At 42.8% G+C, this 22246-nt stretch overlaps 1 protein-coding gene across 1 annotated transcript in view; it reads left to right on the forward strand.

Annotated features, from left to right (window-relative positions):
- Window positions 1-21304, forward strand: part of TXLNB (taxilin beta) — a gene marked incomplete at its 5' end in the record, with an annotated part of 39173 nt that extends 17869 nt beyond the window's left edge. The window contains 6 exon segments of the mRNA XM_080615429.1: window positions 4-198; window positions 1872-1991; window positions 6650-6724; window positions 11815-11907; window positions 13033-13128; window positions 14230-21304. Of these exon segments, the coding sequence (XP_080471555.1) occupies window positions 4-198; window positions 1872-1991; window positions 6650-6724; window positions 11815-11907; window positions 13033-13128; window positions 14230-15039 (1389 nt within the window). The 3' untranslated portion in view covers window positions 15040-21304.
- Between the last annotated feature and the right edge of the window lie 942 nt (window positions 21305-22246).

Genomic DNA, 22246 nt, shown 5'->3' on the forward strand with positions numbered 1-22246 from the left:
CAGGAGGAAACAATTCAGCGGGCACGGGAGGAAGATGAGAAGAGAAAAGAAATAACTAATCATTTCCAAGGCACGCTGAGTGAAATCCAAGCACAGATCGAGCAGCAAAGTGAGAGGAACATGAAGCTCTGCCAGGAGAACACGGAGCTTGCAGAGAAGCTGAAAAGCATCATCGACCAGTATGAGCTGCGGGAAGAGGTGAGAGCAATGCCCTGGCTGCCCGCAGGGACAGGCAGCAAACCTGGCTTCACTGTGGGAAAGCAGAAAGCATTGCCAGCCTGTCCTCCCCACTGGCTACCATGTCTCATGGAGATAACAAGGGTAGTACCCCAAACAGGTTTATGCATGTAACAAGCCAACCAGACTCTGTGTGACAAACTCTGTGGCCAAGGGTTGTGTGGACCAGCACCCTGCCTGCAGCACCCACCACAGCCTTGTTGCTCTGGGCACAGAGGCCAAGACACTCAAGCAGCAAGGTGCTCCAGCCGTCTGCTAAGCTACTCCCCCTTCCCCTCACAGCTTCCCCAAATCCCCAGGGATCTCCCCAGCACTCCTTTCCTGCTTCCCCTAAGTCACCCCCAAAACACCTCCCAGCTGCCATCTTTTTGGACAGCCTGCTTTGTTGCTGATGTGTACACTTGTGTTCCCTCCAGACACAAGTCTGATGGGCTCCGGTATAAATGCTTTGACCCTTCCCCAGAAGCAGAAAATTAAGACGACAGATAAAGGAGGCCCTTTGCATTGGAATAGATTCTTTTTTGCAGTCACAATGCTCACCATAAGTTCAGGCAGATAATAGCCAGCTGGGAAATTATTCGTTCTATACACATTAGAGTTGGTCAGAAAATTTTGACACAAAAACATCCCTTCAGTAAGATCCCAAACTACCTTTTTTTTAGTATTTTATGACAAATGCTAATAAACATCACAGTGGGTCTTTCTATTGTTTCTAAATATGTTCACTGTGAGCCTCAGTGCAATCAGACAACGTTATCATACTGAATAAAACATAAGTAATCTGTCCTTACAATATGGAATGCCCAATACAATACGTGCATTACCAGATCTATTGAATCATGTATGAAGTCTTCTGCTGAATGAAGGTAATGCACATTCCTGTCTTGTGGTTTTTATGAGAAGAAGATGAAAAACAGAGGGATGTAATCAGAATATTGGCTCCTACGAATTTTATCGGTGTGAATCAAAAGTGAAGAAGTCTATCAGCAACATTTACCTCGCAAAGGTCACCATGAAGCCAGACATTATACAGGGCAGAAGATGCCTCTGGCTTAGCTGGTTTGATCTCCTCCACACCCCCACTCATGTACTTTCACCCAGGCCCTCCAAGCCCATGTTGTGCATGTATGTATGGCCAGAGCAAAGGGTGTGTACAGGGCTTGTACTTACAGAGCTGTGTACAGCAGGTGCAATGTATCTTTACACATTTATCTACACAGCGGCTTAGATCTGCTGGCCATTTAACAGCTCAAAAAAGTGTCCCTCCTGCATATTTACTATTGATGAGCAATGATTTGATCTTCAGTTATAGTGGATTGTACGGATGACTTCGTATGTAGACTATGGAACTGGCAAAGACTCTAAAGTATTTTATTTTATTTTTATTTTATTTTATATTCATAAAATAAACCAAAATAGGTAATGTAAACAGGTTTCCTTTCCCATGCAAATTCTGGCACAATTTGTTCTTGTCAGTGCTGTAGTTTTTTAATAATTGCAGTAGGTTGGGATTCTTCCTGTTTTGCAATGTTTTTGTCTTATGAGCGTTCCAGTAGATAGCTGTACATGTGTGAGCATGAAGGTCTGTGTACATAATTAAACCTGCACATTCAGCAGAATTTATTTTCTTACAGCACCTTGATAAAATATTTAAGCACAGAGAACTTCAGCAGAAACTGGTGGATGCCAAGTTGGAACAGTCTCAGGAAATGATGAAGGAAGCCGAGGAGCGACATCAGAAAGAAAAGGAATATGTACCTATTCTTCTAATCTACCTGCCTCTTACCTAACGTTAGGTCAAAATGAGCCTTGCATGCTATTTCACTAATACATTGGTTCTTCGGGTCCGAGCTGGGTTACAGTAGCAGAGATGCTTTTATTGCTAATGTCAATGCTGAATGTAAAGGAACAGCATCTGAAAGGCTGCTTCCATTGCCATTTACAGATTTTGAAGCTAACTGCAGAGCGGTAGGTTAGAGCACAGACTGCTCTAGCTAACTCAGCGTTACTATGCAGTCGAATCATCATGATGGGTCAGGTGATGCCATTGGTTTTCAAAAGGCTCTGATATTTGATACTGCATCTCCCCACATGATAAATGAGCATATTTAAACAGCTAGAGAGGAGAACAAGAACATGGGATTAATATGAGCTGGCTGAAGGCTCCCATCCCCCCTAGGCTCAGAGCCTCCCCAGACATCCTCCTGTGGGCCTGGTGGAGGAGACGGCACTGATCTCATACTGTATGGACTTCCCAAAGGTCAATTTGACCTAGGGATTCAATTTTACTATCATCCCATAACTGCACAAGATCTCTGCACTGATCTAGTGGCTGGAATACCCACTCCTACTCAGCTTTACTCCCAGCTAAAGGCTGAGGGGGAAGAGGAGTTGAGGACTCTCCGTGCACACCTGCATGTCACTGCATGACAATTTTTGGTCCAGCTCAAGTTATTTTCTTTCCCTGTGATGCCCATGTAAAGACGAACCCCAAAATTTCTTTCACGACCATTGATTATTGGCAGGTTCAAATCCCAGGAAACATTTCCAAGAAATCCCTTGCAATGACAAAGCAAATTTGGGCTTACTTTATTGCTGTCACTGAGAGCTCTGCTACATAGTACCAGATTTCAGATACTGGGTGAAAAAAACAACCAAACTACAAAACCAAATAAACCACAAAAAAAAACCCAAGCAAACAAAAACAAAAAATCCAAACAAAAAAACACCAACAAAAACAACAGAGGAAAACTGACATATACAGTTTTGTATCAATGATCTTTCTTACTGTGCCTCACAGAACATGCATTTTGGGATTGCCTGTTGCCTGTGACTGGCCCTGTTCCTAGCCAGATCTTTGTGTAGTTTATCTAGAACTGATATGCCCAGTTTTGGTATTTTAATTTCTTCTAAAGCAGTGAACATCATCACTATCTACATTTGGGAGTGGGAGATTTCCTTTGTGGCTTTGCTATGTATGACTAGCACCTAGGAAATAGCAGGTTTGAAAAGAAGCTACAAAGCCTTTAGGCGGTGGGTGTATAATGATATGCACTATGCACAAAGAGTATTTTTTTATACTGTCCAAAGTAATGCTTAATAACCCTGCCTTTGATGTAGGCTGGTGATGTATGGCTAACATCACCTTAGAGCAAAGTAGATTTAGCTGAAGAACTGAAGTGACTGGCCAAAAGCCATGCAATAAGTCAAGGCATGATTAGCATGTCATGATTCATCACAGGTAGCCCAGCACCCAGAGAGCTGGCCTACACTTGTCTCCCACCTTAATCCTATTGCTGAGCTCTTAGTCCCACCCACCCAGCTATTGTGCTACTGTCTGTGGGAGTAATGTATATATATCTGTATGTATGAAATCAAAGTAGTTTTGATGGAGTCCTCTCATTTAGCTGAATTTCTCTCCAGCTCAGTAATGTGCAAAGCCAGACCCTTACTGCTTTTCAGTATCCTGTCATCTGAGGGAACAGCTTTCAAAATCTTTCTCTCCACACCATTTTCTTACATCCCTACACATGACTTTTGGTGCAGGATTTTGCAAATGTCTTTAAATGATTTTTTTCTCTGTTCTTTTATCTATTTGATTACTCCTTGTAGGCTCACTTTGATGTCTTCTTAGGTAGTTCTTCCATGTAGGAATCTTTGCCCCTGTACAAAACTTCTCTACCTCAGACAAGGAGAAATGTCATCTCCTGCAGCCTCTGTACATCACATCTCAATAGGCAGATTATCGCATTGCTTGCACAATCCACTCTACATGTGCAACAAAGAATGCAATTCCTATATAAGCAGCAATGGTTCATACTGGGTGGCTTTCCCAAAGGGTCACTTTGACCTAAGGATTCAATTTTACTATCATCCCATAACTGCTCAGCACTACTTGGACTTTCTCCCCATACCATACATTGTTAGCACTTGTAATGCAAACTTTGATGTGCAATTAATTGCAGTTTAAATCCTCTGTGGCTTTCAAGTATATGACTGGAAGGTATTGATCAGATTTCTACATAATTGGAACTTGCAGAGTCTTGCAGCAAAAAGGGAAGCTTAATTTTCACTAAGCCAGTCCCTAGATCCATGTTATTAAATGGGAATGTATGTTCCTGGGGACTGGTTCTTTAATTCCTGAGCATGATGTGACTGTCTGGGCCTCCAGCAGCTATCACTGCTCTAATAATATAGTGTAACATCACTACACTTCACTGAAGTGCTGCTTTGTAAACACCACATGCAATATTTATTCATTTCTTTATACTCTGGCCTCCTTGTTACCACTTCATAGCCTATTAATAAATGTATCAGTTCTCCTGACTTTTTTTCTCCCAGCTTGGTGTTTGCAGATGACCTCAGGCTGCATAACAGCACATGCTAATTTGAGCAAGCCTCTCTGTGGCTTGCTTCTATTATAGAAGAGTTTATTAACTTTTGAACTTTTACTGGCTGCAGAAGCTATGTGGGTCAGTAAGAGAGAGTACAGGCAAAAGAAGAAACTTTTCTTAGCCTTCGCTGTCCATCTCTTGTGCTGTGGCAGAAGACATGGTGCAGGAGGTGGGACCTTTTCATTATGCCAGGCACAGTGGGCATGAAGGTAATTGTAGCTGAGATTTAAACAATACAGATAAAAGCCCAGTTCTTGGAAATAATGATTGGTCTATAGACTGGGTAGCTCTGAAGCTTTCCAAAGCACTTAAAAAAAAGCCAAACTAATTCCTTCTCTGTGTGTAAAACATACTGTCTCCCAAGAAAACAAATGCATGAACTGAGGCTCCTTTAATCCAGGCCTACTCATACCATCTCTTTTTACTGGTCATGACACAACCTATTTGAAATTTTAGTCAACAAGATCTTAACTGAAGGTCTGACTCATCTCCATTAAATCAAGCATTAGATTAAATTCTCAAAATAAATATTGAGAGGTAGGTATAAACCACAATGTACTATTGCTTCATAAAATGCATACTCGAGCTGTGTACATTATTGTCTAGGTAATTGTAGATGGTAAAAATTCAGTGGGTCTAAATCAAAAGGGCAAATTGATGGAAGAAATATTTCTCTAGAGCTTATATATATATAAGTGTGTTGGCAACAAGTCTAATTCAAATAGTCTCTGTGCCACAAACAGCTGCAGGGAGGGAATTCATTTTGTTGTTCGGTCAGCATTTGTAGGGTACATTCTCAGCTCTTTTGCAAGGTGGTATTCAAGTAGTTTACATGTGTTATTTCTAGCAAAATGGTTAGAATAAAAGTTTTAACTAGGGATCAAATACATTTTCGGCATGTGTTTCTACTTACCTTTCACTTCCAATACAAGAGTAGGATCTATTGACTTACACCCTACTTTTATTATCAATATATTTTCAGAGCTCAACAGAGGTGTTATAAGCAGTACAATTTAATCCAACAGAAGAAAGTCCTGTGGTAAACTGATTTGTTTCTATCTCATTTCTCAAGCTATCATTAGCATTGTTTTTCTAAGACACATTTGGCCTAACCAATAAAACCCTTTACAAATGTTTGGTGGGCGATAGGCACATTTCTTTTAACACTTCGGTAAATGTTTCGGCTTTCAGATTAAACCAATTGCTATAACATTGCTATGCACTTTAGCAGTGCTGACTCAGAACTGCTGCCTGGAAAAGTCTCTGTACAGTTCATTGCTACAGTTCATTCAGCCTTGACCAACCCTCCCATATGTAGCCTGCACTTCATAATATCATTTTGCCAAATACCTTAAAATGGGGAATTGCATCTTCCCAGGAGCAGCCAGGGATAAAACGGCAGTGAAGCTTTTCCTAGGCTGCCTCCTTGATCTAAGTGAGGCATTTATCACCCTGAGCTGGAATACTCCACTGAGAACATGTCAATGCAAATGGAGCTCAAAGATAATAGATACCAAAAAGTATATGACATTTACTATGTCATGAAATGACATAGTAAATTTCTGAAAGCTCACAGAATTTTTGAGGCACATCTGACTGTGACCATACCTGTGTGCTAAGTTCTGATCATTAATGCAAAGGGGAGTTTGCCATTCACTGTAAAGCAGGAATTTGGCCAGAGCTGTGCTGAAATGAAAGTGCCAGAAAGTATTATAACCATTCTCTAGAAGTCTGCTAAAGATATGGTTAAATACCACACTTTCTAGAGCCCACTGTACTGCAACTTCATTCCAAGTAGGTTTTGAACTCATATTCAAATATGCCTTTGGAAACCAAATGCGCTGTTCCATGTCTCAGGATAGCACTAGATACTCTATCTTGCCTAACTCCTCTACATTCATCTAAGAGTTAGATTACTCCTTATCACAGTAGTAGTGGCAAAAGCACAGGTAGGTGGAGGATGAAGATTTCCAAAAACTAGGGACCTAACAATTTTTTCTTTGTTGCCTAAAACCTAGCTCCTGAACCAAGCTGCAGAATGGAAGCTCCAGGCCAAAATGTTAAAGGAGCAAGAGACTGTCCTGCAGGCACAGGTGACGTAGGAGAGGTGATTGCATGGTGTGCCTTTGTTTCCCCGTTTTTAACCCATGAGACTTGTTCCAGGTAAAGTATCCACACTACTTTCTATGTATTCTCTCTAGCCTCATTCTACATCCCATAGGCTATTGCAAAGGGGACAGGTTATTTCCAAGCCAACTGTAAGGTAATGCCCATACTGCAAATCATACTGTGGTATGTGGGGTTTTTAGTCTGGAGAAGAGAAGGCTCCAGGGAGATCTTATAGCAGCCTTCCAGTACCTAAAGGGGGCTTACAAGAAATGTGGAGAGGGGCTTTGTACCGGGACCTGTAGTGATAGAACAAGGGTTAATGGCTTTAAACTGAATGAGGGTAGATTTGAGTTAGATCTAGGGAAGAAAATCTTTACTGTGAGGTTGGTGAGGCACTGGCACAGGTTGCCCAGAGAAGTTGTAGATACCACTTCCATGGCAGTGTTCAGGCCAGGCTGCATGTGGCTTTAAGCAACCTGGTCTAGTGGAAGGCATCCCTGCCCGTGGCAGGGAGTTGGAACTAGATGATGTTTAAGGTCCCTTCCAACCCTAACTGTTCTATAATACTATGATTTACGGGTGTTTAAAGTACTCAACTACACAACAGTATGTGTGCCTTGGCTTGATTATTCACCATAAGTACCCCTTCAGGCAGGCTTCTAATCCAGCGAAGCACTGGAGTACATACATATCACGAAACACATTTACCAAACTGAAGCTGATGTGCTTATGGGATTTTCTGTACTGCAGTGTGAAGGCAACATTTTCATTAACTTCAGCAGGAATTCTGCCTGCTAAGGGCTTATACAAAGGATTTCAGTGTTTGGCTGGAATTTGAAACATTCAACAAAGTAAAAATGCTTGCCAAAATTATAGTAAGAGTCAGGCTGCAGTGAAAAGCAGTAAAAACAAAAAACAGGCAGTATATGCTATACTTTGGGAGCAATGCAATAATCCGCCTTTAATGCAAGTGAGAACACTCGATTACATGTTTGACTTTGGTCTTTCACATCAAAAAGAGACAGCACTAGTAGATTTTCCTAGACTTACAAAAACAGCCATGTAGATTTATCTTCTTTAACTTGTCTGCAAGAAAGGTCCTCCCCAGCAGAGCTTTGGGGAGCGGGGAGGGTGTCAGTCCTTCAGCACCTCTGCAGCTGCTCATCTCCTCACCCATCAGGAAGCCCCTTCCAAGCCCTTGTTCACAGTTAATCATACTGGTAAGTTGTTCCAGCTCTGCCCTTATAGGTGGTCTAATTCCTACCTGTTGAGCAGTCAAGAAAGGCTATCATTAAACTGATAATCTGGAAACACACTAAGAGGGGTTTGGTCCTTTACGTGTTTTTTCAAAGGCTGAGATAAGCTGGTAATACACCAAAGAACATCCCATAAACTGCTGCTGACACCAGTTTGACAGGTTCTGCAATCAAACCTCAAAGGCCTCCAGCTGAGTATGTCCCAACTGCAAACCTGCTCCCAATTTTCTCAGAGTGGTTTTAATTACACTTTTATGTTTAACCAGAAAGAGTTTGTATGGAAGTAGACCTCTGTAGCCAGTTTAATGAAACTGAAGATACTGATAAAAGCTAGAATATATGAAGCATACATTTGAAATAGTAAAATCAATTTTAGAACAATCCAGTCAAACAAGTCTGCAAAGGCATTGGTAATATATGCCCTTTGCAGACTCGGGTACATGAAAATTAAGTGATTCACTTGTTGAAATGAAATATGCATTAGTTAGAGCTCAAGTGTGAGAGCTCTATCACCTACACAGCAACCTCCATTTGGAATTACTGGGAAGAATAACATTATTATTATTATTACTATTATTATTATATTTCCAGTATAGTAGGCACTGAAGGGCCTCCCTCATGGACCAGGTGCCATTGTGTAAGTACAGAAGAGAAACAGCATAAAGAGCTCCTTGATGCAAACAGCACAAAACAACAAATAGATACTAACAGAGGAACAGTCCATGGAAACTATGAGAAGACATTGGTCAGTGAGATAAGGAGAAGCCATAATACAGCCCCATGGTCTGCTATAGTGAGTGAGATATCACTCCATTTTAGAGGAGGTGATGAATGCCCACTGCTTCCTTGAGTTGGAAGGAATCAGGGGACATCATTTTCACACCTGCCTGCCACATCAGGGGACATCATTTTCAAGCCTGACTGTCTCTGGGTGGCACAGTGCGCCCAAATCTGGCCCTCCAAATGGTGACGGAGATCTGGCACCAGCTGAGGGAATACACCCAAGCCACACTGGTGCTTCCCAGGACGCTTCACACCCTCCCCAGGCATGTTGCTTATGAAGACATTTTTAGCTTTGTGCTTTGAAACAAAGTGAGAAGATAAAAGCCAGCCAAGGCCTTTAATTTTCAGCAGCTGGCATAGTGCAATCACTGGGCTATGGCAACCAAGAAGAACTTAACAGGGCTGAAGGGGTGTCCTCACTGTAGCACCCTCACAGCATGACAATGCTGAGATGCCCTTACTTCCTAAAGCCTTGCTCTCAGTTCTCACCTGGCAGCAGCACTGCCTGTGCTCCCCCTGCCCATGTTGTCAGGGCCACTGGATGGATGGTGGGCAGCAGTGAGGGGGTCCTCATCTGCCTACCTGAGGAGCAGGAGTGCGTGCTCCTACTGAGAGACAGCTCTCACACACTGTTCCCAGCCACTGTGAAAACATTAATTTATTATTCAAATTTAAATTGCATAAGCTATTCTTGGTGCTATGATACTGCCTAGGGCCCCAGCTGAGATCAGAGTTTGCCCTGTTCAAACCTAAAAGGTTTTCAATCTAATTAAACACTAGGCAAAAGTTGGAAGGGAAAAGCAGAGACAGAGAACTGAGGTGAGGTTTTTAAGACAATGGCTTAGGGCTAGAAGCCCCAGTTTGCTTGCTGCCACTCCTGCTCCCTTAACTGGCTTTGGGATGCTCAGGCATTTCTCCTTAGAGTCATGACATCTATTTCAAATGTCTCACTTGGTATCAGTGTCTGACTTATGCTGTGGCACTCTAGCTGCTAAAATAAATCCCTTAGAGTTTCTGTTTGTGCATGGGTCACAGCTCTGGCTACAGCCTGGTATAAATACACTTTGTCAGCTACCTCTGATCTTGGCATCACGAGCTCTACACGGATTAACCTCCCATGCCTTCACCCAGCTCAGTGGGGAAGGGCTGCAGCCAGTGCCTTATTCACAGCCACCAAGACTCTAACTACCTAGTTTAAACCTATCTCGGGCACATCCGTAGTACACTGCAGTTACGGCCATGACATGAGGCATCATAACAACTAGCCAGAATGAATGTGAAACACAATATAACGTTAGGTGTTCTGATTTCAAAATCAGAATTAAACCCACCCACTATTCACCACATTGTCTAAATCTTCTTTTCCTCAGTAGCTGCAGAGTAGGCACCAGGGGAGGGTGTGTGTTGGCTGGCACCACACAAAATACAAGCTCCTAGATGGTCATTTAGTCAGCACCCCGCTGTTGTGAAGAGGGCAGTTAGCCTCCCGCCAGACACCTGAATCGTACAGGCTGTTCTTGAACCTCCCATCACTCTGCGCCCACCCTGCCTCAGCCACTGCATGTTACACCAGTCACTCTTCTTCCAATGAGAGCTGTCAGGCTGGGCAGATGAAATGTCCAGTCACCTAAACACTGCTGGGGGTGCTCTGGCACCACGTAGAAGTGGATGAGATGGAGCTGCTCTTCTTACAGGAAAACTGATCTCAGATCTTTGGAAATTTATTTTTTTTAGATATAAAAATCTGGATCACTGACAAAATACAGCCACAGATGAGCTTTCACATGGCTACCCAGTATAAACTGGTAGCAAAATATGCAGCCCTAATAGTCTTAAATGCTGGTACATTGCAACAGATCTTTCTCCTGCTCTGCTTCATGAAGTGAAGTGAAACTGGCAGAAGAGGCTGTCAGGGGATTATTTTCTTTGCCTTTTCTGGCCTTGCCTGCAGCTGCAGCCCACAGGCAGGCTACAAAACAGAGCTGACAAGGTGCCTTCTCAGCTCACTCAAACCATGGAGCAGAGATAAAGCTGGAAGGGATAGAGTGCAGGATTACAGGGATGTGAAGCCAAGGGTGGGTTTTGCTTAGTGTTTGGGCTACCCTGTATGCCAGATAACATAGGAAGGGAACAGCAATGCTCCCCTTCCAACAGTGGAGTCCAGTGAGGCACATCAAGTGCTGCCTGATGCAGCTCCTAGCCACAGCCTGAGCCACCAAGTGGGAACTGGAAAGATGGAAGAGGGGAAACTGTGGCTGTGGCGTAGATACCTCTCCCACAGTTCACTTGGACATCAGAAGCAGTTTACACAGGGTAGCACTCAGCTACCCCTCTAAAGCCTGCCAGAGCTTATGTCCACAGGTTAAAGTTTGAGTCTGGAAACATCTGCATGGTTAAGAAAGGCTTAGAGCTCAGGCACAGCCCACATGATGCTGGCTGTCACCTTGATTTAATCCCACGGCCTGGTTCTGCACAGCATCAGTGGTTGGACCAGCTCAGGTTAGTCCCTGACCATGGACATGGTCTCAGGTATCACATTATCATTTTCCATTCTGTAGGTCATCCTAGGAGTCCTTTCCTTTAGATGTCAACCACAATTCTACATAGAAGTATACAGGGCTTGTGAGGAAAGGCAGAGAATGGAAAGCTTTTCAGGCTCTGATGCTGCCCTCTATAGTCCCTATAGTTACCAAGGGAAATGTTTTCAGAAGTCTCTGCTTCTGAGCACCCAGTTTCTAGACGCCATAGCTGCAACATTCAGGAGAATAAAGCACCCATAGTTCCCAGGTCTTTTTAAAATCACTGGCCTGGGTCTTCCTATTTTTCCTCCATTTACCTTTCTGCAACAGAGAATCATAGTAGCTTGCAACCTTAAAAAGATGCAAAGAGTTTCAGTTCCGTTATATTTGTGTTTCGTGGTCTCCAAACAGAAGCTAATTTGCTTGCCCAAACACAAAACTTTACTATCTTCCACCAAGTTCACCATCCTGGAGATGCTGAAATTTTATTGTGGTTTTTTTTCTCTGTTAATGCAGATCACTCTCTACTCTGAAAGGTTTGAAGAATTTCAGAAAACATTGACCAAAAGCAATGAAGTGTTTGCCACATTCAAACAGGAGATGGAGAAAGTGAGTAGCAGCTCATACCTGAAATCTATGCTTCACACTTTCCTTTTAAATTTTGGTAGTTCTCGCTGCAAAAATTTTATCTGGAATGAGGCTATTTCTGCACATTTTGGAGAACATTCTCATCAGCATCCAAATAAGATCCGGGGCACACTCAGCCACAACCGATAGCAGTTTACACTTTAGCAATGTAAGCTGAACATTTCACTTTCCCTCTCAGATAAAACGAAAATTTCCCTGGAAGAACAATCATTTTACCTAGAAGTTAATGTGATGGTTGGGTACAGACCCCCCAGAGATACCAAATGGGGAGTCTGGAGCTGCATTTGTCAGCCCATGTCTCCAGGAGTGCCCAGGGCCTCCTGGGTGACTGACACTGGTACAGAAAGGTTGACACAGGCTACACATCTTCCTACTGGCACGGACAGGCAAAGCTGAAGTCATCAACACTTTCCCACCATTAAGCCCAAGTGGCTGTTTCGCTGCTGCTGGTATATACTTATCTCCTGTAATGAATGGGAGTCAAAAACCAAACACACCCACGTGTTGAACCCACTTTCACAATAAATGATGTTCTGCTCTGCCACTGGGGCCCATATTCCTGATGCCCCGACTCAGGCAACCACTAAGGATTTGCACAAAGAGTTCACTCTGCAGAAAACCAAATGGAAAGATGATGCTATTTAGGTAGCGGTGTGTTTTGGAGGTAGTATAGAGGTGACTAATCCAGAGGGAGCTTCCTTGGCAGTGCTGGCTCAGAAGATGAAAGCCCTTTTTTAACTTCCCAGCAATCTAACACTGGGCTCTGGTAAAGAGACAAACAGAATAATGCCACATTTTCTTTGCCTTTTGTTTTTGCGACAGTTTCTAATGTGGGATTTGGCTATACTTACAACCACATAATCAACTGGTCCTACTTTAGGACTACAGACTGAAGGCTGAAAGTTATATGGCAGCTACATAAAACAAAATCCATCCTTTACCATAAATTATTACTTAGCACAGCTGCTACAACTGCTGGTAGCAGAGTTATGAGTACAGCCAAAGACATGAATAAAAGGTCTGCCCTAATTTAATCTTCGGCATGGACTTCCTGTTGTGATTCAGCTTTTTCTCCTGCTTCTGTAGATGACAAAGAAAATGAAGAAGTTGGAAAAGGATACTGCTACATGGAAATCCAGGTTTGAGAACTGTAACAGAGCGTTACTGGACATGATTGAAGAGGTGAACAGTCTTTTTCTTCTCAGGATGCACTTCTTTCCCCACATAAAGCTTTAACTATGAGATGAGGTGACCTGAAACTGCCAGAAGTCAATGAAAACTTTGTTCTTGAATCTAAAGGTCTTTTTTCCCAGCTACCTTGGTAATTAGATATCTTCACACAAAAAGACAACCCCAGCTGCTGGGGCTTTTAGATTGTTCAGAGGCATTCATTACGTCCACGAGAATCTGAATTATGTAACTGTGAATTTTAAGTGCTCTAAAAATGTGCGATTGTTAATGCTCTCACATAGAAGCAAATTGGCATTAGTTCACTTCATGCAACTTTCTTTCTGCATAAGAGCATCCTCCCAGGGAATTAATGTGGTCTAGCTAATGAACTTCAAATTTACGCCTTTCATTAACTTCCTGTGTATGCAAACTCTAAGAGCCAAAAGCAAGTACTGTGGCTCACCATAGTTTTAAACATGCTGTCACAGGGGCATTGCAGAGGAAATTCGTAAGCATGTTGGAACTTATCCAAATAAGATAAGAGGCTGCTCAAAGTTTCACTCCAAATTTACACTGAACTTGGACCAGACCTTTCTGATTAGACTTGTAGATCTGTGCTATTGCTGTTTCTGGGTTTCTGTATCTCTTGCTTCCTCATTGATTGTAGAAACAAGAAAATGTTCCAGTTCAGGCTGCTTTCAGAGAATCTAGAAACAAAATAAGCAAAAAATATAATACAGCTTGTTTTCCCCAAAATTCACACCCACTGGATGTCCAGGTAGGCTTTTGGATGCTTATCTATAAAGGCATCCACTATATTTTTCCACCTCCACAGATCGACAGGTACGCCTGCAAATATTTTTGAGTGAAATTGATCTGGATCTATATGGAGACTGAGAATGCTTAATACAGTGCAGTAACATGGCTGAATTTCCTCCTGAAGCTTCAGTACAAAAGCCCATAGTTATTGTAGAGCAGTTGGCAAAAGCTAGCTACCTCACAGTCTTGTGAGGGCTGCCTAGATCTCAAATTATTTCCTACCTGCCAGTTCCACCAAGGAATTGCATGCACCCGAACTCAGTTCTCACCTTTGTCTGATGTCTTTGACCACAGAAAGCCATGAGGACCAAGGAATATGAATGCTTCGTGCTAAAAATCCAGAGGCTAGAGAACCTTTGCCGGGCTCTGCAGGAAGAGAGGAACGAATTGTACAAAAAAATAAAGCAAGCACAGTTCCCTGAAGAAGTGAATGGAAATGGCATCTTAGAAGAAGGTGATGATGCTGATAGAAGCCCTTCTTCTGAGCAGGCAAGCATTGAGCTGCGCACTAATGACGAGAGGATGCTGAAGGAGCTGGCTGAAGCCTTTAGGGTGTCCCACAAGGCAGAGGAGTCCGTCCCAAGCAACAGCAGCAATCCAGAGGCCAGTGATGCTCAGACATGTAATGCCATCCTGGTGCCAGAGCTCCCCTCTCCTCTAACCCCACAGTCAGAGGCTGGGAATTGCTGTGAGCAGCCCAGCATGAGCACACTAGCACCCACTGAACACATGGCAGCACCCACTGGGAGCACACCAGCACCTACTGAAAATATGACAACACCCACCAAGAACATGACGAAGCTCACCAAAAGCATGCTTGTGCTCCCAGAAGGGGTGCCAGTACCCACAGAAAGTGCTCCAATACCGCCCAAGAGTGTGCCAGTACCCACTGCGAACATGCCAAAACCCACTGAAAGCATGCCAGCAACCCCCGAAAACCTGCCAACACCCGCACAAAACATGCCCCTTCCTCTTGGGAATATGCCAGCACCCACAATAAGTCCACCAAAAGCTGCAGAATGTGTGGATGACCCAGCAGAGCAGTCTGTCCAAGGTCAGTCCTCAGAGCAAACGGGGGACACAGACATGGAAGCAGTGGATTGAAGATGCTGGTGTGTCCAGGCTTGTCCTCTAAAAACCACAACTCTACTTTGTCCTCTAAATTGATACCTTTTTTTTTTTTTAAAGAAACAAAAAGTGGGCACTAAAACACACATATCTGTAGGCAAAGTAATGCAATTCTCTTTGCTACCACTATCCAGTAATAATGGGTCTCCAAATTTTGCTGTCTTTCATCTGCTTGAAGCGTAATATTTTCTTAATGACAGGAAAATACAATGAAATTACAGGATCTTTTTTTCCCAGGCATGATGAGTCATCTAATTCAGCAAAACAATTTTAAAGTGTTGAAGTTTCATGTTTCAAAAATCGTTGCTATTCACATACATATATTTAAAGACTCATCATTAATTATATCTATTTGTTACGACGTTGCGTAAAAGATGGCCTACTTGGACACATAGTGATTTTCATAAATGAGGTGAAAGGAATCTGTAATTGCAAAGTAAAATAGTGAAACCATCGATGTGGTCAGCCATATCCAAGGAAAGGTGCAGTAACAAAAGGTGAATTTTTGTATGAGCGAACTACTACTCAGCACTGTGGCCTGAACACCCACAAGCCCTTAGCCTTACCTTGAATCGCTATTTTCTGCTTAGTGTTCTAAAAGAGGTTTTGTTTTCAACAGAACTGCAGGGAAGGGCAGAAGATCTTTTCTAGATTCCTCATAAAATGACTGAAAACAACAGCAACTTACAAATTGATCACAATTCCCAAGGTAGGGGTCTCAACCCTCTTTCTGTATCCAACAGAAACCTACTAGTTTGTCAAGCTATTTGGGATCATGAGCCAAAGAGAGAGGCTTATGACTATTTCCAGCTCACAGATGAGGTCAAAAGTTCAGAAGTTGATTGCCAGATCCCAGCTTCTAGATGAGGAACAGAGTGGAGTTACAGTAGGAGGTACCAGGACGTACTCCAGAAGATACCCCTAAGATCATGCTTCTGAATGGTGCCATCTCTCCCAGTCACAGCCACATGAACCTCTTCACAACAGCTTCTTCCCGGTGCTGCTGCCTGTGCTGATGCCACCAGGAGAAGGCTGACCACACTCATCTGTCACCCTGTTCGCTGGAGTGGAACACAAGTAAATAGCCCAGAAGCAAAAATAAAAAAGTACCAGGAAAGCAAGAATCCCTCTCACAGGCACCATCAGGAGCTGGCTATTTTCATCCCCTCTCTTGTCTAGCCAGATCTTCCTGTCTGCCTGCCAACACATCCATCATAATACAGCCACCTTGTCAGAAACTGGTTGATTCTGGCACCAAGAACAAAGATTAAAAAAATGGGACAAGAGAGGGTACCTACCCAGAGAGCTGTATGGTCTCAAGCAAGGACAGTAAGAATGCTTTTTGGAAGTTTAAAAAATCCTGTTGGCATATTTCTTGTTTCTTATCTCCTCCCTCCGGATTCAGTCTAGGCCTTTTGGAATCTGAGCTGGATAGCTTAGGAATTTGAAAAGAGCATTTAAACAAGATGTCCAGAGTCTGGAAAGGGAAATGTTGCCATCAAACAAACCCATGTTTATGGACATATACCGAGAAGCCCCAAAAGACAAAGCAACTCATTCAAGCTGGAATTGAAATACAGGTGAACCAAGAGAAAAGATACCATCTTTGGCAGCCCATGGGGGACTGCGGTCACGGAGACCTTCCAGCACACCATCCTCCAAAAGTGCAGTCTGAATCTTTGGTTACTGCCAACCTGGCCCGCACCCTGGTTAAGTATGTCTGTGTCTGTGTCTGTACTGCTCGGCCGAGCCTTTCTGAGAGCTAACTGTTGGAGTATACAGTGTGATTTGCAACAGTTTGTTTTGATATTGCCTTGCAAACAGCTATGGCTACAGTTTTCAGATGTGGATGCCTTATGTTAGATATCAAGACTGACAGGATTTATTTCATGTCTTTAATCACCTGAAAGTAGATCATTCATGTCTTAGTTACCTTAAGCTTCTTTTACAAGCAGTGGAGAAGAATAGGCATCTTTCAACGACAAGTCATCTCATGGTTAAACTGGCATCCAAAACAAGAAAATATTTTCCCTCTGAAGATGCCTTTTCTCTTTGCTGGTTCTAGATCCAGCCTAAGGCAACTAGCTTAAATTTAAAATGTCTATTTTTAGGTGTCTAAATTAGGCCATGAATGCCATCAAATGTTCGGATTCAAAGCCCGCAGTGAATGGTCATCTCTGAAAGCCAAGCCAGTTATGTGTTTATGAAAAAGTTAACCTGTAACAAATCCTTATCCTAAGACAAAAAGTTATACTCACCCGATAGACTTTTTAAAGTTTCCACTGACTTAAGACTGTAGAAATATAGTTTCCGTTACAAGTTTTGTTTGCTGTTAGGGTGACTTTTAAAACTAATATAATTTATATACCCATTAGTGTTTTTTTTTTTCTTTCTTAGTCTTGTTTGGTTCTGTTGCCATTCTATTAATTACCTGCATGAAGCCAACTTCTTTTTCTTCAAGTCAGCACTTAGAGTGCCTTTAGTTGTGTAAGTTTTCTTATACATTCAAATATTCAATTACATAATAATAATGATCGACATGGCCTTGCAACTTTAACTTGCTTCCATTTTGTGCAGTAATTATGGTTGCATCTTTAATTATATAATTGTTGCCTCATTCCTTCCAACCTCAGCAAGGAGTGAGACAAGGATCCTACAGATAAAAACTTCCTACATAGTTATGATTGATTCTTACAGTATCATCCCTCATGAATAATTACACAGCCTTCTGGGAAAATCACTCCCACTCTATTCCACCTTCCTCATTTTCGCCCTTTTAATTCTTGCATCTAAAACACTCACATACTTGCAATTCCTATTACTCTGTGAGTTTCTACCCACATACCTATTGTTTCTCTTCTTCCATACCAGGTACCAACTGCATTTTTCCTCAGCAGTTTTCTCCTTGTTCTCAGTGCATATATGCAACACTGAAAGAACAGGAAGGTGACCCTCCCTGCTTTTAGTTTCAGGATTTGGCCTCACATGTTTGCAAAAGGTGGGAGGAAGCAATTTTAGGGAGAATTCTGGCTGATCTCAGGATGGATGGAGCATTTATAGTTAAACTATAGGGAGGTTTATGTGTAATCTCATGGTCTATAAAGCTGTGGGAGGCTAAAGAGGCATAGAGGTAGAAAATCTGTAAGATTTAACCATGCACCTCTTTGTCATCATTGCATCAGACTGGCAGTTCAAACCAACATCATCATCACAGATTTCTGTGTGTTAACCTTTCTCATTCTTTTTCAATGTTAATTGCTGACCTCCTCTTGCTCTCTTCTTGTACTGATACCCAGTACAAAACTGCTTCTGTATGGTAGCAATGTCCTTGTGAAAAGCTGTTGGTATTGCAGTCTGTGCATCAGCTGTGCTGCACTTTCCTCAGGTATCTCTGCACTCAGACACAGAAATCCACCACACTTCTGTGGTCATTCAGAGGCAGTAAGTAGCAGTGAGACATGCATCTTCCCTAGTGATCATCCTTATCATTCTTCTACTGATACAGCCAGCCTCCCCAGTCCTGGTGTGTGCTGTGGTTGCTTCCTTCAGTCTTGCTTTTATTTCACACAGTTATTCCCATACCACCACGCACAGATTTCAGGGTGAGGAAAGGTGATGATGGTAGCTATATCCTCCTTACTAAAACCATCCATTGCTGCACTACTTCCAAACCAGAAACAACCTATATTTGCAAAAGTTTCAAGGAAAGGACAAAAATATTTCCCCTTTCTACATGCCTGACCTTTGTCACCTCAGAAATTTATGAGCTCCCCTGCTGAACATGTAAAACACAACATTCTTCAATAACCCACAGTTTATCCAAATGTGAAGGGATTTTCATGATGACAGCTAAAATTATATCCATGATGCTAACACGACCCTCTCACCTAATTTCTGATCCCTGTGGCAGACCACAGTAATGATAAATATTGTTGATGAGAGATTAGTGAGAAACAGCTGATCTGTTTCAATTTAACTTTTCCCACAAAACTGAAGTAGACGCAGTCATAGAATATACAATCCAGATGACAGAACTGCAGCAGTAGTGCAAATGACCCAGAACAGGGATACATGCCAAAATACAGTACAACTTTCATTCTAGGTTTCACTATTGTCATCTTTAAATTCACTTTGTCAATGGGACTGCAATCCAGCACATATGCAATCATATTTGGATTCACACCATCACTCTATCTTTACAATTAACACCGCTGCACTCATCAGTATTGAATTTAGACTTTCTTTTTATTTTATCAGGAAACAGCAGCAGCACTTGTTTCTCCCCTGGGCCCACATACTACCCCTGCATTGCCATTCATACTAATTTTCACCCATGATCTTCGTTGATCCAAGGGCAAGCATGAGGAAAGGAGAAACCCCTGCCCTCAAGCCAGCCTGCCTGCTAAAGTCAGCACATGCCAGCTGAATGAGGGAGTTGGAAGGACAGGGAAGGGCAGACATGGAGGAAGGGTGTTTGCTGCTCTAGTGGGCTTCCCTTCCCCTGAATTCTTTGTGCTCAGCCAGTGGTCAAACCCCAGGGGTACCCAGAAATGTCAACATCCATGGTCCCCACTGGCTCACAGCTTCACATAGCTGACAGCTCAGGTCACCCTGCAGCCCCGGCCGCTCATCACACTTGACCCAACACAGCAAGTCAAGTGGTAATTGCCTGTGGGCCACAGATAGCTGAAGAAAATATGGACCAGTTCCTCAGCTCAGACATGGTGGAGGTTCTTACGTTTTGATCCTGACCTTGGAAGACGGGTGGCAGAGAAAGATGCCAGGGTATTGTGAGTAATTTTCTACATCAGCAAAGTAGCTTCCACAGTCCTTATATTTGGAAATGATCTGAAAGTACAAATAAAGAGCCAAAGAGGTAGTGGTTCAGAAATGTGTATGGACAAGGGTCTAAAGGGACTGCTCTTTGCCCCTATTCAAGGAAGCCACATAGTGCAAACATGCCCAGACAGAGCAACTCAAGCCATTCATCCAGGCTAGTCCTGGATTTACTCTGAGAATGCTAGGAAGGCATGCACATACACCTATTCATGTTGCCTAATGAGGCATGTGCTCTGTGTCCCATAAGGAACTGATGTCCCATAAGGAGGCAATAACCACATCATCCTCACTCTCTGTCACAGCTGCTTGTAGTCCTGACTGGAAGACTGTGAAAGGCTTTACCTTTCCTTGTATTTGCATATTATTATTATTATTATTATTATTATTATTATCACTTCATGCATCTCTGATTTGGAGTTGCTTTCTCTGTTTATCCCATGGAAAATATTTTTACACTTAAGAAAAGGGAGAGGCTTGAGTGCAGGTCTGTCTCTGACAAAGTTAGTAGGCTTCAGCTTTGACGTGCAGATGAAATACTTGCAATCCAGCCTGAGAGGAAGGCAGCCTTAGCAAAACACTCTACACTCAGCGCTAAAAATGATTCTGAAGTTGTGCTAAAATGTTGCACCTTGCGGCCATGAGCTATAAGAAAAAGAAGAGAGGAAGAAAATACCTCACATTCACTGATCAAGCAAATAAATTCTGTATTAGTAGAATATTCCTTTTTTCAGGGGGGGAAAAAAAAGGAGGGATTCTTTTCATGAATCATTTTATACACTGATTACCAAAATACACCACAGAGAGTGCCTTCATAGGATCCCAAAATGCTTTTCAAGTACTAATGTTAAGGAATTATTTATGTCTTCATTTCAGGCTGAGGGCCACCTGCTCTAGGTTGTAACACAACAGCAATACACTGCAGAAATACAGAGAGTTAGGGCAGAAGCTTTCACTAGGTATAAAGCTTCCGAATGGAACCCAGCCACAAACTGATCTGGTAATAGACAGAAACCTATTAAATTACTAGATTATTCCCTATTTGCTTATTTTTTTTGTACTTTGCCCTGATAATTCTGGCACTGCTACCAGCAGAAAGTACAGGTCCAGCTCTTTGTGGGAGTAAACTGGAAGCCAGTCGAGCTCCACACATTGATTGTCCAATGAGAATCCATCCAAGGGGCTGAATTACCACACCACTATCAAGTCCTCTCTTCCTATGAAGTGAACATGAAGTGAATAAAATACTTCAGGGACCCTGAGAGAGGCAGAGTGGATTTACACAAATAGAATTTGGCCAACACCCTGCATTTAATGAAGCTACTTTTAGGAAAAGTACCAAAAAATCCAATCTTTACTGACCACGAGTGGCCACAGCCTCCACTTTGCAGCTCTTCCAAACCAGTGCTGCAGTGTTCTAGCTCACGTCCTCTCCTCAGAAAGGATGAAAGGCAGAGCACCATCTCTCATATCAAAAGAGTTCTTTCTGAGACGATTGGGGTCGTTCAGCCTGGAGAAGAGGAGGCTCAAGGGAGACCTTATAACAGCCTTCCAGTACCCATATAAGAGCCTACAAGAAAGCTGGAGAGGGACTTTTTACAAGAGCATGTAGTAACAAGGGGGAATGGCTGTAAGCTGAAAGAGGGTAGATTTAGATTAGATATTAGGAAGAAATTCTTCCCTGGGAGGGTGGTGAGGCACTGGCACAGGTGGCCCAGAGAAGCTGTGGCTGCCTCGTCCCTTGAAGTGTTCAGGGCCAAGTTGGATGGGGCTTGGAGCAACCTGGTCTAGTGGGAGGTGTCCCTGCCCATGGCAGGGGGCTGGAACTGGATGATCTGTAAGGTCCTTTCCCACCCAAATCATCCTATAATTCTATGATTTCTTCACCCACTTCCTGCAGCTCTTCACTCCTTCTCACACTTCTCCCACCCAATGACGGGTCTAAACCTATTCTGCTTGCTGGGTAGCTCTTGTTAAAAACAGAACAAAATATGATTAGATTCAGAATTCATTTCACACTAGATCTGGGTCAGGGCTCACAACACCTGCTGCTGCAACAGCTCCCTGTCTTCACACCGGGGGATGTCCTGCTTCTCTCACCAGCTTACAGCTCTGCAGACCCTCCTCTGCGTCAGCTTGAGTGCTGATCAGGCTCCCTGATGAAATGATCTAACTCACCAGCCCAACAGAAAAGTAATCCAGATAAGGAGAAAAGAGATTGTTTTCCAGCATCAGTGCACTGATGGATAAAGTGCCAATAGTCCTTCTGGCAGCAGCAAGATACTAGGTCAGCTAAGGTGTACAAAAATCCTGCTCACTTACTACTTAATCACAGTGCTACCTGAAG

Source organism: Psittacula echo (genome assembly GCF_963264785.1).
Source record: "Psittacula echo genome assembly, chromosome: 4".
In the NCBI taxonomy this organism is placed as follows: Eukaryota; Metazoa; Chordata; class Aves; order Psittaciformes; family Psittacidae; genus Psittacula; species Psittacula echo.